The 17,897-nt window shown below is 35.9% G+C and overlaps 1 protein-coding gene across 20 annotated transcripts in view; it reads right to left on the bottom strand.

The window, feature by feature from the left end:
• syne1 (spectrin repeat containing nuclear envelope protein 1) overlaps nt 1-17,897 on the bottom strand; it is a 371,674-nt gene that overhangs the window by 41,138 nt on the left and 312,639 nt on the right. For 18 of the 20 annotated variants that reach the window (XM_062977181.1, XM_062977206.1, XM_062977194.1 and 15 more), the window contains 6 exons: nt 16,837-17,031; nt 15,305-15,430; nt 13,830-13,985; nt 10,873-11,031; nt 10,377-10,543; nt 1,329-1,491 (listed from right to left, as the gene is read on the bottom strand). In XM_062977181.1, the coding sequence (XP_062833251.1) occupies nt 1,329-1,491; nt 10,377-10,543; nt 10,873-11,031; nt 13,830-13,985; nt 15,305-15,430; nt 16,837-17,031 (966 nt within the window). The other 2 variants (XM_062977258.1, XM_062977242.1) reach the window with 2 other exon arrangements.

The raw sequence follows: 17,897 nt of genomic DNA, 5'->3' as shown, positions 1-17,897 counted from the left end.
GAGGTTGACTAATATGTGAGTACAGACACCATTCTAATCTGTATAATTAAATGAAGGAACTCTTGAATGCATTTGCATAATAACCATGTGCTAAGTCAAAGGTGGACTACATATAACCTCCTTTACTGCTTTTGAAAACAGAGTGCAACATGACCTCTTTATCCATGGATTCAACAGTCATGGTTTCACTTACCCATGCTCCAAAAATCCCCACCCCAGAAGTGATTTTGGGCCACTCTAGATCCTCCAGTGCAATTCTGTGGTATGCTTCCAACTCAAGTATAGCCAAAACACAAGGTTCACACTTATCCACAGTATCAGATGAAAACATAGAATAGTTCTGGAATACATGCCCTTGTAGGAAGAGGGATACAACTGTATAGGGCTTATCTTGTTCTTAAGAAGATTCATACGTCCTAGGAACATCTAGGAAACCAATTCTCTTTAAACATCATGTGCTTCCCATATTCCTTATTTACATGGGAAAAGTTAGCACTTTGCTAAATTTGGTGAGTTTAATAGTCAAAGGAAAGATATGAGCTGCAGCCCTTTTGGGTTCTGGTGGTGGGAAGTCTTCCATGTTTTAAATTTATGTGGAGCATTTGTTTTAGCAGAACCACTTTTCCATGAATATCCAAAAACTAAGTACACCTTCTTGAATTACTATAAAGGCCTTTCTTTTGAAATGATATAAACCACGGTTCATCTTATGTAAAGTAACACACTCCTTTCTATTTTTAATTTGCTCTATTTTTATAGTTATTTCACTTTGTTCATTTGCAGGATATGCACAAGCTTGAAAGTTAAACATTACTTCTGTATAGCTCATGCAAATCTGCATGCAACAAATTCAGACACAATTTTAAAAGCAGCCAAAGTAGAACAAATATTTTGGTATTCTAAAAAATTGAGATTCTCTCTTGAGTGTTCAATAAAACTTGCCATGTATGAACACAGAAGGGTTCCTCTGAGTGGTAGTAAACACTACTTCACAATCCACTGCAAAACACCCACGCAATGGAAGCTAATTAAAGCAGCAGCTGACATTCTGAACATAACATCAGAGTGCCTTACCTCTGGCTGGTAGGGTCACTGAGGTGTTCCATGCCGACTGGATGTCAAAGGCAGCAGAAAACGCTACTAGAGCAATGCTATAAGCATCACCTGTCTTGAAATTTAAGGGCATCTTCCTCTCACTGCCCTCTTGTGAGAGCTGGATCCAGCAAGCCCAAGCCTGCACCAAACCTGAATCGCGCTCACCACTACTTAATGGGGAGTGCGGGTGTTTCAAGGGTTTGGTTTTTCTCTCTTCAATTTCACATTTTTACCTGCTGTTCATTTAGTTTCCTTTGAATCTCCTCGGAATCACAGGTTTCATAGACAATGGGTTTGGATAACTCTGACTCAATGTGGGCAAGCCATGATTTCAAGATGCTCATGTTCTTATCCAACTGCTGAACAGCCACCAGTGTTTCCTTTAGCTTCTTCATCCTGCCAAAGTCAGGGACAATATGATGAGTATGATAACATGCATGTGTTATTTGCTTCTTGCGTACTAAAATTACAAATATGCAAATGATCACACCAGACAATGTATTCTAATTCAAGACCATATGTCCCTTGTTACCTTTTGAAGAGATGGCAGGCACTGCCAGGTATGAGAATGGCTAATGAATATAACAAATATGCAGAGAATGTTCTTAAACATAGTACCGTGCACTGTTTCTCAATTCTTACATTCTAATCTCAAATTCTTAAATGAAGTTCCACACATCAAAATATATTTTTCTATACAAGGATGATTTACAGAACTATTTTGATATTTTAATCTTTTTAACAATAGAAATAATTATTTAAAGTCAGTACTTTTAAAGAAAAATAAAAGGCTTTTCTTAATATTAATGTTATAATTAATATTCTAAATGTCTTATTAAATGTCTTCAAGTCACTTTTAACTTATGGTGACCCTTTGTGCCCATAAATCAGAGGTTAGAAGATCGTAAGTCAGAATCAATCATTGAGTTTTCTTTGTTTAAAAGAGGTTACTTTGTTTAAAAGAGGCTGAGAGAATGTGACTGATTCAAGGTCACCTAGTGAGTTTCCATGACCAAGTGGGGATCTGGAGCCTGTTCTCTAGTGTCAAACCATTACACCAGAATGATGCTCTTATACACATTTATAATTCATCTGCCAGTTTTTCATATATTAAATCATGATCCTATTTTGCTTTACTTCATGCAATTCTTTTGTCTAAAAATTCATGAAAATCCATATTTCTTTTATAGTACAGATTTCTCAGAGAAATCTGTACTATTATGCAGATTTACAGACATCTCACTCTAATATACATTTTGTGTGTGCAAGTTTATCTACAATCTGAAAATTTGTGTGCAATTTTCCACACAAAGTATTTTTTTCAGAATACTTTTATCAGAAACTTTGGAATAAATTAAAACAAAGAAGAAAAAATACTGATAAAACGAAACAAAAAAGCAAAAGGAAAAAAAAGATAAAAACAACAAAAAGAAAAATGAAAATTAATTTACACTTATTTCTGACTTTCCTTGATTATAAAATTGAAGATAAGATTTCCTTATACATTTTATATAACTTCTTCCACTAAAGTCTTTTTCATGCTTTTACAGCTTAACCAAACCTATTAATTATCAAAACCTGCAGGTAACATATTAACCCATTTTTCTGCAAAAAAAAAAAAGACATTCAAAGGTTCCCAGTCTTTCAAAAATGTTGCAGTTTTTCCTAATATTGATAATTTGTCCAGTTTGGATAGGTCAGTCAGTTTCAGCAGTCATTCCCCGATTATTGGACTACAACATTTTTTTCCCATTTGTCTGCATACAGTAATCTTGACTTTTACAAATATTTGATTGAACAACATTGCAAAACTAGAAAATTACAGATGGGTGTACATCAGTCTCAAATATAATTTTATTTTAAAATGTGGGCAAAATACAAGTCTCCACTTATGCTGCATTTTATTTGTTTAAATAAAAGCAGCTGCTTGTAACATGAGTGGACTGTTTTTCTCAGAATATATATTCACATGGAATCTGAGAAGTGGAGGCTAAATCATTTTAAAATGAAAATTACCTAAAACAACAACCTATTCATCACCGTATTATTTGTCACAGCTGTACACACAACATGCATCAAAATACTTCATTCTGCTTTCATAGTAGCCTTTCCTTTTGCCATAAATCTGAAAGCAAACTTATCAAATAGTACAAAAGCAAGATACATCACCTCTAATTTTCTACCACAGACTATATATTCACAAATTGTTCTTGGGGAGAACTATTGGTCTCTGCCACAAGTAACTTTAATTTGCTTGGTTAGGAATGGCTGTGGTGTGCTGTGGATCAGGGCCCCCTCCTCTGCGTGTGAAATGTCTTATACAATTCAGTGATTGTTGATAACCATTGGGCTTCATAACATTGTAACATGCCACAAGTAGTGTACCCATTTAACTACTGTGGTGTGCTATCTTACCTTAATATTGTGAGATGGGGACCTGCAGAAAACTGATCACACAAAAAGGGAAGGTGATAGGGAAATTCACAATGCTCTTGGATCAAACTTCAGTTATTTTATTACTCATTTTGGGGATGTAGTTATTTTATTCCTCATTGGGGTACATTTGTCAGGGTAGGAAGGGAGAGTGAGTTATTCCTGAAGAAGCTACAGGATGGGGTGCGAGCCATGTTGGCTAATCTGAGGGAATGAAGGGATTAAACAGACATTTGTCTCTTTTCACTGGCCAGTTTGGGGAGAGGGTGGTACAAAGGAATGGCCTCTTCAGATCTGGTGGCTTGGGAGATTGTGAAAGCGCCACCCGTGAAGTCAGCCTAGGGCAGGAGCGTCAAAGTTATTATAATCAGAGGGCCACATTAGCCTTATGGTTGCCTTCAAAGGGTTGTTCAATCCATAGATGGAGAATCTGTGGATATAGTCAGCCAACTATATTTGTTTTACATAGTGCTCAGTGCTTTTTAGTTTTTACCCAATTTGGTGCCCAAATGTTTTTGAATGACAACTCCTATTACTTTTGATTACCTGCCATACAGACTGGGGATCATGGGCACTGCAATCCAACAGCACTTGTAGGTCTAAGGTTGGGGAAATGTTAAATGGCATTTAAAAGTTAGACATCAAAGCTAAAGGCCTTGTATTGAAATCTAAAATCTGCTATCCTGACTAAACAGAATAAACAACAGCCTTCCAGATGTTACTGTACTATGACTCCCATTAGCTCTAGTCATGATATCTAATGATGGGGAGTTGTGGTTCAGAATCTGGAGGGCCACATAAAATTATACGGTGGGCTGGATTTGGCTCATGGGTCTTGAATTTGACTGAATTACCTTTCCCAAATTAGGGTGAACATTAGATTAGCACAATATGGCAAATGCTTTTTTGGGAGGGTTTAGGGTTTTGAAAATTTAGGTGCGCATTAGATTCAATCGTGCATTAGACTTGAGTAAATACGGGTATATAGCCCAATAAGTAAGAATGGAAAATGTATTTTTGCTACAAATCTGCACAGTTATTCATGAAACTACAGAAACTTAAATAAATTAAACCTGAGAAGTCGTTTCCACTTGGCAGAAGGGTTTGGCAAGACTGAAATTTATCATCCTTTCTGGTTAACTTGTATTCTGAATGTATCATATATAAAGCTGGATAAGACTCTGAAGATGGAGATATGAACATTGGACAGCCACCAACAACTTAAGATAGACACCAACTTACTACTACTACAGAAGAGCAAACACTTGGAATAAAGTCAACAAAGAAGATTCAAACTCAGGATTGCAGCTGAACATTAAGAAAACAAAATAATGACCATAAATTGTTTACATAATACCACATCTTATTAATTTGTTTCCCTTCAAAGCTTAAGATTGTATCTCATCTACACTGAATCCTATGGTACATATGTGATTAAGCAAATGGTGACATGTTATGACATTTTCCTTATTTCTATATTTTTGTAAGATTATTTATAAGGCATCTTTTAAGGGAGTTTTTTTGCTCTTTTTAACAAAATATTAGTCATATTGCCATCTCCATTCTGAAGAGGAATGTGCAAACAAGTATGTTTAAATGTCAACAACTCAACCCAAACTTCAGTCATTTCAGTCACCGTAAGTCACTTTTGCTTTGAATAGGTTTATACTAGATGTCTGTGGGTTTTATCTACCCAATACTGACTTTTAAGAAATTAAGCCATAATTATGTCCAAACTGTCAACAGCTATTTATTCTTCAAATGCCTAAATCCCTTAACTAAGCCTAGAAACATAATTTAAATCTTGAACCACAAAGGAAAATAATCTAGTTCCTGTTGGCAAACTCTACAAATTTTGCTCTCTGGTTTGTGGTGTTTGCATGTCTGCATGTTATCCTGGACACAGCTGAATGGGAAGACACACATTCTAAACAAAAAAGACACACATGTGACATCCTGCTGCACAAATAATAATTAATAAATAGTGTAGAAGACATCTAAAAACTGCTCTATGCAAAAGAAAGTTTAAAAAAGTAACTATAAATGCTCAACAATATCCTTGGTATTGAAAACATCTTTATAGACAGTTGCAGTGCTTACTAAAAGCCCTACACAAGCTCTGTAAAAAGCTAGGCTGAGCTCATTCCCTTGCTAGCAAAGATCTCATATGCAAAATAGCAGGAAGAATCACATGACTGGTTTAAGGAGGGCTGTATAAATTTAGCAACATTGATATACAAGTACAGTAAACCCTGTGACTTGCTGAATTTCCTTATATACCAAACTTGCAACCATACCCATTTCCTGATACACATGTCCATTATATGTTATTGTTACCGGTATATACTGGAAATATATATACTTTGCAGCTGCATTATTGCAGTTTAGATGTTAAATAGTGTGACATCTTTATATGGCTTTTAAAGTGTGGGGGAATAAAATAATGCACATAAGTAGAATTTGTTGATACCATTAAATACTGCAGAAAAAACAATCCCAAGACTGGTGTCTATCTCAAAAGGCATTTTAATTTAACACATAACTGTCTTGTTATTCAAACACACGACAGTGCATTATGAAGTCAGAACTATAATTAGGTTGGACAACTAGTTACTAATAATAACAAACAATTCTTTTTCTTTTAACATTGAGTATGCTTATTGGGAGTTTATTTTTGAAAAGATTCTCTGTATTCAGTTCAGTTCTACGAAGCATAAACATAATGACATTAGTTAAAAAACAGAACAAACTGGAACCAGAAAGAACTCTAAAGACTAAAGGAAAAGAAGTCAGCCTCGTTCCCTTTTCCTTGCAGTTGTGTGAGTCACTGTGAAGTTAGTTGTGTGGGTTACAGTTTTATTCACAACCAAATATTTCTTCTGGAAAGCTATTACTCATTCAACCCTTTTCTTATTTAGAGCAATCAGATGTCTGAAGTCAAATGCGTTTTTACTACTATTTCTCCTGTGTAATATGTGATCTTGCACTCAAATGGAAGTAAAAACCAGATGGATGACTTCAGTGAAGATTTCCTCAGTCCTAGAACCAGCAAAAGTATTTCCAATTCATCTTGTTAATTAAAGAGCTGAATTCTTTTTACCACTGCAAAATCTTAGAATCTGTTTATTAACACTTAGGACTCACTTGGTCATCTATACAATAAGAAAAGAATCTAATACAGGAAAATAAATACATAAAAGGAAATAAAAGGGGGAAAAACAATGAAAATATTGCCTGCCTTGTCACATCGCAATTGCATTCAGGGAGGTCTGAATCCACACTGCAGTCATCTGCCATCTTCACGGCATATAAATCCACCAGCACCAGCATTAAACTTTCCAGTATAAAAATTAAGAGCATTCAGTCCAAAAGTTACAAGAAGACTGTGGGTCACGGAGCACTATACAAAAATCACTCACACTCCAAACAAATGTTACTAACTCACTGCCTGATAATATGAGAACAAGCTGTGTGACAAGTGGTCATGTTTCTAAATAAAACTTACATTCATCTACATGTGCCAGGGTGATCTCCTGGAATGTAGGCCATGAAAGGGGGAAGGGACTGGGAGAAAAAATGCTGGCACTGTAGACTTAGAACAGTTGTACGCTCAACTGTACAAAGATGAACTCTGGGAAAGAGTGAATCTACTTGTTATACACAAAACAAAGGAATTATTTTTGCATGTTGTTTGCCTGTGTGACTAGAGAGATATGAAAATAATGCAGGGGAATATTTGAAAGAAGAATTTCTTCTAGACCAGAAAAACACTTTTTAAAAAAGGAATCAGAAAAGAGAAAAATAGAAAAATTATAAAACAAAACATTGATTGGTGCTTGAAGAAAGATACAACAGAAGACAACAGAAATAATGCACCAAAGTAATTTCTAATTATACTCATGATAAACCAAAGCAAAATATTTTTGTTATATCAATAAATTGTGACCACAATACAGTCCTCCAAATACAGTAGAGTCTTGCTTATCCAACATAAACGGGCTGGTAGAACCTTGGATAAGCGAAAATGTTGGATAATAAGGAAGGATTAAGGAAAAGCCTATTAAACATCAAATTACATTATGATTTTACAAATTAAGCACCAAAACATGTTTTTCAACAAATTGACAGAAAAAGCAGTTCAATACACTGTAAAGTTATGTAGTAATTACTGTATTTACAAATTTAGCACAAAAACATCACAATGTATTGACATTGACTACAAAAACACTGACTACTAAAAGGCAGACTGTGTTGGATAATACAGAACGTTGTATAAGTGAAGGTTGGATAAGCAAGACTACTGTACATGGAATCTTTACCAGTCATTCACAGATTGAAAATATTTTTGAAAAATCTAGAAAGCACAGCTTTATTTTGCCATTTTTCTACACCATTGTAGAAAAATGGTAAAATAAAGGTGTGATTTTTGTCTCCACTGAAGCTTTTTCACCAAACCTTGTTTCCACAACAAGCCAAATTTTTCAAAAATGAGTTATCACAGGGACAGAAAGTGAGGTGAAATCTTCTGAACAGGGGCATAAGCAGCAAACAAACACCATAAGAGTGTTAACCCTTCCTTGTGCTATTCAAAGCTATGTATTTGGCTATAGTTACACTTAAAATGTACCTGTTCTGACTTACATACAAATTCAACTTAAGAAGAAACCTACAGAACATATCTTGTTCATAATTTGGTTTTAAAATGGAAAAGAAGCATTACTTACACCCACTTTTTAGTCTCTTCTTAAATAGAGAAGATCCACTAAATCAACTGAGGTTTTTTTTTTTTACTTTTGATTTATTATTTATAAATGGGTCTGAGTTGAGACTAGCAACTGGATTTACTCCCATGCTTTTAGTCTTTACATTCCATCCTCACATGAAATTGGTAGAAATATTAAAATATTTGTTTTTATATGCACACTGGTAACATACAATTTCTATATAAATACTATGCAGGAATATTTCAAGTTTGTGTTAGTGGCCTCTCTGAGAAGACTTGACTTTATTGGTTGTACGAATAATATTTCTTTTTAAAGGAAAGATATACTTGGGGCACTATTCTACAGACATTGGGCAAAATTTGACAGAAATGTTTCCAAATAAATTGTAATGTTCTGTACTTTTTTCATGTTATATTTGCCTGTAAAACCACATCCTGAGAAACCAACTAGTGCTGCAAGAAATACCACTTCCTCACATAATGATTCTAACATCTGTGCATTAGTACCTACCTACTAAAAAATCCAAACCTTTACATGAAACACTATTAAAGAACTTTACATTTGCCAAAATAAAATAGGTAAAGCCAGTCAGCTACTGACGAAAGATAAATACAGAACAGTTTAACACATACTTGTACTTTCATTATACAAGAACCTGAGGCCAACCAATGAAGCTGAGTGGTAGGAGATTCAGGACAAACAAAGGAATATACTTTACACAGCACATTCCTAAACAATGTAACTTTTTGCTACAAAAGATATGATGGCCACCAATTTGGGCAGTCATTAATAAGGAAGTAGAGCAAAAAGGATTTAAGAAAATATTAGAAAACAAGACTGTCAATGAGAGTCAGTGTGATGTAATGGTTTGAGACTAAGAACACATGTACTCTCATACATTTATCCCCAAAGGGGGAGGAGGGGTGTAAGCCAACTCTGTGGTATTTACATGATACAAGAGTCTGATTCAGGTTGACATGGGCCAAGGTTGCCTAAAGTAGTCTTGAGCCACATTTTAAAAAGTTGTGGGTTGTTTTAAAGTTTCCCTGAAACCCCAGAACACACTATATCTCCAGGTCCGTATAAACAGTATAATCAGACATGGAACTGAAAACAACTGTTTACACAGCCAACCTTTATACCACAGGCTCAGGCAACATGGAGATATTGCTCCCCCCTCCTGTTTTTTTGTTATAGTAGTGGCTACCAGATGGTGCCCATTGCTCATTGATTAGAGTGACGTTAGCTGGGGCATAATGGTGATTGGAGAAGAGAAGGGAGAAAGGAGAGGGTGATTCCTCAACCCCCCCCCCCCCCCTCCCATGTTGCTCTGGTGTCCCAGCCAACATCACTCCTGGTGTTCACTGCTATGGAAAAAAAACATCAAGAGCAATGGTAAGGGTGGCTGTCTAGCATCACCAAACTGGGTTCAGCACTGCTGGACATTCAGGTGCTGGTCATATGGACTTTGCTTGTTCCAATTCAAGGTTCGAACTCTGGACTGACGCTGGGGTAAAGTGTCCATGTAGATGTGCCCCAGAACTCCAGAAGGCCAGTTCAGCTCTCTGATCAGCCACAGAAACCCAATGGGTCACACTCACTTTGACTTAGAGGAAGGTAATGCCAAACTCCGAATCAATGTCAGGGCCACCGTAAGTCAGACTTTGAATGCACATAGCAACAACAAGATTATCAATGATTTCTAATTATAATGACTTCTGTTGTTTTAATCTCATATTAGACATCCTTTAGATGTCACAAAATTGGATCAGAAATTTCTCCATGCCAATGCTTTCCCACTAACAACCCAACTGGAACATCTAAATTAGTCTAACAGTAGAGTATTGGATACAGTGCGGTTACATGGCCCTCTAGAAAATCTGCCTACCTTGTGATAGTGAGAAATTGGGGTTTCCTTTACGTAAAAACCTGTGGTCTGTGTACTATATTGCAAAAATATTTCTACAGTGAATAAAGCTACAAAGATTATGCATTGCATACATTCTATTAGTGCAGAAACAAAAGTTCTCATGTGAGAACAATGAGTCAAAATGGGATAACTCCTCCGTCTTATAACTGTTTAAAGCACTGTCACATATTTTAAGGAAAGTTTATCTGTCTCACCTGGCTGCAATGAGATCTAAAAGATGCTGCCATCTGTCATTCACCTTGCCAAGTTTATACTCAATCTCCATAGCTTTGCTCTCATGACTTGCTTTGGCAAGCCTTTCTCCCATTTGCTGGAGTTGGATTTTATTTTCTTGAGCAACTGCAATTTCATCTTGATAATCCTGGGCAACACAGAGATATACAGAGATGAGAAAGCTTATTCATTACATTTGCCTACTTGAAATAAAAATGAACATTTTGTGATGCTTGTTTGAGATGATTTATATGAAGACCTGCAGGTGCAAGTCTGATAAAAAATAATGTCCGTGTTAAAAGTTTGTACTTTGTAAAGGAAATAATAGCTTAACAAGTGAACAAGTACAGAAAAGGAATGAAACTACGACCTGAAAGTGCAAATAAGTCTACCAAGTCTGCTCAAGGTACGTTTAAGCTCTGACAAATTGAGAAAATCTGTAAAACGTTTGAAAAGAAAAAAAGAGAAGGCCATTACCTTTTTGAGTTTTTCTATCATTTCTTCAATAAGGATCTCTCCATTCTGAGAAACTTTACTTTCCATTTGTGTCAACCACTCACAGAGCTCTTTGTTCTTCTCACTGAAGAGTGCCCACTCGTTCAGTCTCTCTGTCACCTGCTGCCGCCTCAAGGAAACCTTAAATCATATACAAGAGGAAAGCAGAAAGTTTGACAATGACAGTAAAAAGAATCCTTAAGGGTGAAGCATAAATTTATCTCTGCAGGATGGTTCTTTCTCACATTTCTGAGATAGAATAGTAGCTAGCGATAACCTTTCAAGACACCTTCAACAGATTAATGCACATTGCTAATCTCAAAATACTTCTGGCCAATCCCACTTAAAGCAGGAAGTCACATTCAAATACTGGAGGTCACGAAGGTGAGCTGCCATTTGAAATAGCTACAGCTTTCTCTATTCTTTATAGTCTCCTCCCAAGGCTGATTTCTATCTTAGATGTATTGGAATAAAGGCTCAAAATCTTCTGATAAAATTGAAGGGACTGAGTGACAATCTCAGTTTGCAGAGTGAGACATAAGTATATGTGAGTTCAGGAGTTGCCAAGGCCAGATTAAAGTGGTATTACATTCCAAAAATAGGGTATATTTTCCATGAATGTGCATTCTATCAGTGATGGCACAGAAATTACATATATTACATTAAAACATACAGTAGCACAAAGGTATGTATATATGTGCAATCATTTTCTTAACTGCATCTTTAGTTATCTTAACAGCCTCTTCCCATTTTTTAAAAAAAATTCAGTTACTTAAGTAACACACAATACTGTGATAACAGAAACCACCAGGAAATTTTGGAAACGCGGAAGAACAACAAACTGGCCACACCTCCTTCCCTCAGCACTGGGTCCCTAGCCAGTTGGAAATATTTTTTACCAACTGAACTACCAATTATCTGACCTTGTGCATTGCTTCTAAAAAGCAGATATCCTTTTAAGAATACAATTCTAAAAAGTCTTCTAGTTTAGCTCATGATAATTTTCCTGCAACCCCTTTGATTACATTATGTAAAACAATTTTTGTTCCTGGGTTATAAATGTCATTTCCTAATTGGTTCTATTGGTTTGCAGTTTATTAAGTTGCAAAAACTTTGTTTTTGTGGGACATCCTGCAGCACATTTTGCTATAGTTTTTCAATGAATATTTCATCGGGTCTCAACCAATTTAACATAGTTTGTGGTAGCCACAAAAACAAAGTTTCTGAAGTACAACAACTACTTTCAAAGTAGAAGAATAACACTTCCAAACCAGATTTATTTTCAAATGTTGTTGTACAGTTATTAGTTATGCTTTTATTTTGTTTAAAATTGGCTCATGTGGGTTGATTGTGCTGTCACAATAACTATAAAAAACAAAAAAAAATCTATACATTGCTATGTTGCTCTGTGTTGTTCTGTTTCAGCATAAAAAAGGTATAAGAGAATCTGTTAGTTGCTTTGAGACTGAAAAATAAAAAGAAATTCTTAGCTAATGTTTTTCATAGGTTTCAGCTCACTTCATGAGCTTTATGGGAGTATTGAGACAAACTAGCTCCACATAATATTCAAAGTGTAAATGGAAATTACAGGAAAATATGCTTATTAATAAATGAAAAGCCACAACTATCACTGTGGACAGGAAGGTCTACCTCCTCCTGTGTGATTTGGAATTTTCAGAAAAGACATAAAAACATATAACACCCGGAGAGCAAATTAATTTGACCATCCATTATTGAATGAAATTCCTCCATGTGTTTAATCCAGTTGATTTCTTAGTAAGTGTGCATAGCATAGCTTGTATGCTGCCTTTGTTGTTCCTGGGAAGCCTCAACTACAATATGTTTCTCAATCTTCATGTGTGTGATTGCAGTTATTGAGAATAGTTCTGATTTGTAATTCCAGAGGATATGAATTACACATGAGTCTCTGTGGTCCATTTTTTCTCTGATCTTTTTAGGGACAGGGGAATATAAACCTGCCCCTCCACATTGCAGAGTCAATGCATACAAACTTAAGAGTAATTTCCACCCTGAACTCATACTCCTAAATGTCTCATTGCTAGACATATTTATCAAATTTCTCCTTATTTGTCCAAAATGTCCAAAGACCTGAACAATGCCATTAGAAGAGCAGTAGGTACCTTGTTTTCCAGAAAATAAAACAGTGTCTTATATTATTTTTTGCTCCCAAAGATGTACTAGGTCTTATTTTCAGGGGATGTCTTATTTTTTCATGATTCTTGTACTCAACGGCTCCCTTCTCCTCCGCCGAGGAAGGCATGTGTGGCACGAAGGAGAAGAAGGAAAGGTGTGCAGTTTTGTACAATAACAATAAATATATTGTTGCAAGCTCCATTTAGGTTAAAGAAGACAATCCAAGGCAATTTTCAATGAGCTAGAATATTCTTATATATTACATATGCAGGTCTTTCACCATGGAACTCAGGCAGATATTGACATGTCATAGGCAAAGACCAGATATGTTGTTGTTATGTAACTTCAAAGCATTTCCAATTTACAGTGACCCTAAAGTGAACCTACTGTGAGGTTTTATTGACAGGATTTGTTGGGGGGTTGTCTCTGGTCTTCTCTGGGGCTGAGAGTGTGTTATTTGTCCAATGTCATCTCAATGAGTTTCTAGTGATCTAATAAGATGCACTTTCTGAAATAGCATGTGATCCCTTGCCTCACTGGATAGTGAGTAGAACTAAACCTTTTTTGAATGGCTACTTCTTTACTAGTTGAGGATGACAAAATATTTCCAGTGAACACCCTCAGTTGAAAGACCATTTGCATCATATAGTTCACACTTCAGAGCCTGGTGTACAAAGAAAACAATTGACTGCCAGCAGAAAGAAAGCATGAGGGACCCAAATTAGCTGTCAGTGGCAAATGGTTGGCATCTTAATTTAATTTGTTTGTTTGTTTCATTCTTTTACCTGGTGACATAGCTCTTCCCAATGTCGATGCAGCAGCTCGATACGCTCACTGAGGACTGAGATGTCATCTGCACTGATGTAAGCAGATAGAGTCTCCTTTAACAAATTCAACTGAGAAAGATCATCCGTCCATCCTTCAGCAGCATTCTCTAGTTCCTAGATTTTAAGAAAAAATATGTAGTATAGGGAATTATGGGTAAACATATTTTGATAATTCCTTCACAGAAAATTTGTTTCTATTTAGGGAAAAAAACTCTACAAAATATAAGCACTAAACTGGGCTATGTATGTAACAAGTTTGGAAGGCTCAGTTAGTACAAAACATGGCAACTAAACTAGATACTGGAGTATCTAGGAGTGATTATCTACCTCTATATTAGAAATCACTCAACATGTTGCCAGTCAGTTCATGAACAAGTGTGGGTTATTACATTTAAGGGTCTACGTGGTTTGTGTCCCTCTTCCTGTATAATCCACCCCATAAATGTAGGTCTGTTGATGGACGTTTATTTCAATCCATCCCAAAATTGTGGAATGACCTGCTGGAAGTGGTTTAACAACTGAATAAACTGTCTGCATTTAAAACAGCATTACACACAAATCTTGTCCAACAGGCCTATCCTGATGGTTTTTAAATTGTCAGTTAAATCACAAATGTATGATTTTAAATTGATAATGCATTTTAATGGGTGTTTGTGCTTTTAACTGTGCTATCTATTTATTACTATATTTTAATCTGTTGTTCCCTGCCAAAATCCATAGGGAGACAAAGGTAACAGATAAATGTTGTTGCTGCTGTTATTGCTATGATGATGGTAATGATGGCTACTGAAGCATAAATAGTGATGGGAACTATGTAAAATCTTCACACTCTCATTCAGTACATGAATTATACATTCTGCAAGCTGGTAAATGCAATAATACAGAAAATGATCATATGTTTTTTCAGTTACACAGCCTTCACATAGGCAAACTCTTAAATCGTAACGTAAGCTTCTATTATAGGTGATGGCCAAGAATTCAGTCCGGCCATGGAAAAAGCCCTTCTGTATTTGAGGATATTTAGCATTGCCAAGTACCTTGCAGCCTGCAGATTTGTCCTACACTACATGCCAAGATATACTGGCAAATAGACACCTAGACCAGGGCAGCAGAACTGTGAAAATCCAGATCTAAAGATTTTTTTTAGAGAACAAATAGGCAAATTAATGGATGGCTATTAACATGAGCAAACACAAAGGGGACAGGTCTCAACCCCAGAAAAACCTGAACAAATAGCAGAACCAATCGATGTTATGAAGTGTAAATATTTTGAAGTTGAAGGTGAGTAGCTAGCTACAGTCCGTACAAATAACAAACCACCATGAACACAGAACCATGACAGAGTCCACTATTTTAGGTTCTTTGCAAATCTATCTGCAAGTTGTAGTTACAAACATCTCAAGGGAAGAATGCATTAGGTATTAGTATTTTACCTTGCAACAGATTTGTTCAGTATGGAGTTCATCATGATGTTCTGGCAAAGGTTGAGACAGCTTTCTCTTGAAAGACTTTAGTTTTGTCAGAGAATCTGATATGGCTTTTTCACATTTTTCCCAGTCCTGGAAGTAGGAAAAACAGATATAAATGTAATGTTTTAGAGTTGCAGCAAGCAAAGAACAGGGATAATTGCTCTTCAGAGCAGATAATAATCAAGAAGGCAAAGACTGGAATCCTGCAAATTAGTTGGAACTAGAGTACTCCTACTCTATTAATGGTTGAATGCTAAGTCACATGTAAATATGTCTCATTGATCCAATAGGTTTACTCTAGACAGAATTAGCAACTGGATTTAGGCAATTATATTTTCATAGTCAATAAGCTTGTCATGCATTCATGCATACAACTAGGACACAATAAATATCCAGTGAAAGTCATCCAATCAGGATCATTTCTACCATGTCACAAAAAACTCCCCAAAAACATCATTTTTTCTAAAATTTCTTACCTTCCCAGCCTCTCAAACATGACAATGTTAAAGGTTTGATGTTTTTTTAGATTTCTTGATGTGATTTTTAAAAATGTAATGGAGATATAATTTATAGAATGCTATCTTTTGTTTGGTACCTTAAGAGATCTGATTATCAAAGCATAATAGTAAGCACTAGTGAAAGAAACGTAAGCATATCAGCATGCCTATTTTAAAACACAACTTCTAGATATAGCTGGATAAAAGGGAATGAGGAACTGAGACGTTAAAGAAATGGCTAAACACAACATGTACATATACCAAATGGGGAAGAAAATGTAATGTTTTTTTTTCTAACGAGTCCATATTTCCCTTAACGCCACTCCAAGTTTCCTATTTGCTAATTTGAAGTCATAGTCATGGAAAGAGCCTTACTGCTCTTACTTTGGAAAGACACATTTGTAAGCTGAGGCAATAGCAGAACTAAAGAGGCTTACTAATTCAAATTTTAAAAGGAGTAGACTCTGGAACTCCTTCTCTACTGAGAGTAAGGCCCCATCTAAGCTGCCATATAATCCAGTTTCAGAATGCAGAGTATCTGCAATGAACCAGATTATATAAACTCATAAAATCCCATTCAATGCAGTTCGATCTGCATTATATGAGTCTACAGTGACCATTACAATACAGTTCAAACTGTATTATATGGCAGTGTAGATGGGGCCCAGAATGTTTGCTTGTCTTTTGCAGGCAAAAGCACTTCTGTCTTCAGACTTTTAGGGAATGATAAGAGGTAGGCTGCTGGGGATGGGGTCAGTGGGATTTTTTTGCGGGGGGGGGGGGGGCTGTATAGTTTTGAAATGTAGTTTTAATTCTATTTTAATATTATTATTACACCAAAACTTTTTTTAAAAATTATATCCATGTTTAAATACATTTGGTCTGCTTTTAATGTGTTGTGTCATGTCTGCTCTTAGCCTCCTTGACTCTCTATATTGAGAGAAAGACAGGATAAAACTAAATAATTAAATAGATTCTGAATTCATTAAATAAGCTTACTTTTAGCAAATACATGAGCTGTTTCTTCTGTTCCTCAAGTCTGAGGTTGGCTAATTTCCAACGCTCTTGGATTTCTGACAGTTCAGTCTGTAAAGTTGTTTCAGTCTCACCATCAGCACAGAGTAAGAGCTGCTTTCCACCTTCCACTGTTAAAATATAGCTTCCTTGTTGGCGAAGTAGAACTTTCTCTTTCAGCTGTGAAGATCAATTACATACTTCAAATACACTCTGATTTTAGTGTACTCTCTCAGATGGAGCAGAACTATCTTCCAAAACTAGGGACCCCAAATATCAGAATAAGGTGCACTGCGCAGCTCAGATCACAGGTTACCTGCAAAATCTAACAGAATTTGAAGCTTTGTGGTAATTAACTGAAGGTAAGGAAATATGTTTTTTCAGTGGTGAAAAAATGTTATTTTTTATTTTTTCTTTGTATTCCTCAATGGCATCTCTCTTTCCTGATAATGTTTACTGCCTCTGCACAGGTTCCCACATTCAGCCATTGGGAGGTCTACCTCAACACCAAGATAACCTTAGGTAGAGGAGCTCAAAATATTTGTACAAAGTAGTTTTAAAAAATAAACCATACTTAACTTCCACTATTGTTTTAGAAAGCTCAAAATTTTTATATAGGTCTTTCTAGGGTCTTTCATCCAGAAATGTGAAGCAATGCTACAGCATCAGGTACTTTCAGAAAATACAGTGGCTGATTACGCAACCATCTTTTTCACACTGACTTTTGAAGGTTCCATAAGGGAGACCATCCTATCCCTTTATTAAAGCACTTGTTGTCACAACTGCAAAAGGTCTTTCCCTTACCATCTCCTTCTGAGGATTTCATCTCTACCAGGGACTCAAAGTTCACAGTTCATTCTCTATCTGTAATGTTTAGTGTATGAATCTATCGATAACTTGTGATTTCATGAGTGAGCCCTATGAGCGAGTTCAGGGGCTCATTACGTTTTACAAAGAACAAACATTCAGTTAATCTGGAGCAAATTTGGGATATAGATAGTAATTACAGATGAATAATCCCAATCCACTAGATTTTCAGTATTAAA

Source organism: Anolis carolinensis, chromosome 1 (genome assembly GCF_035594765.1).
Source record: "Anolis carolinensis isolate JA03-04 chromosome 1, rAnoCar3.1.pri, whole genome shotgun sequence".
In the NCBI taxonomy this organism is placed as follows: Eukaryota; Metazoa; Chordata; class Lepidosauria; order Squamata; family Dactyloidae; genus Anolis; species Anolis carolinensis.
This window is presented reverse-complemented; position numbering and strand designations above follow the sequence as displayed.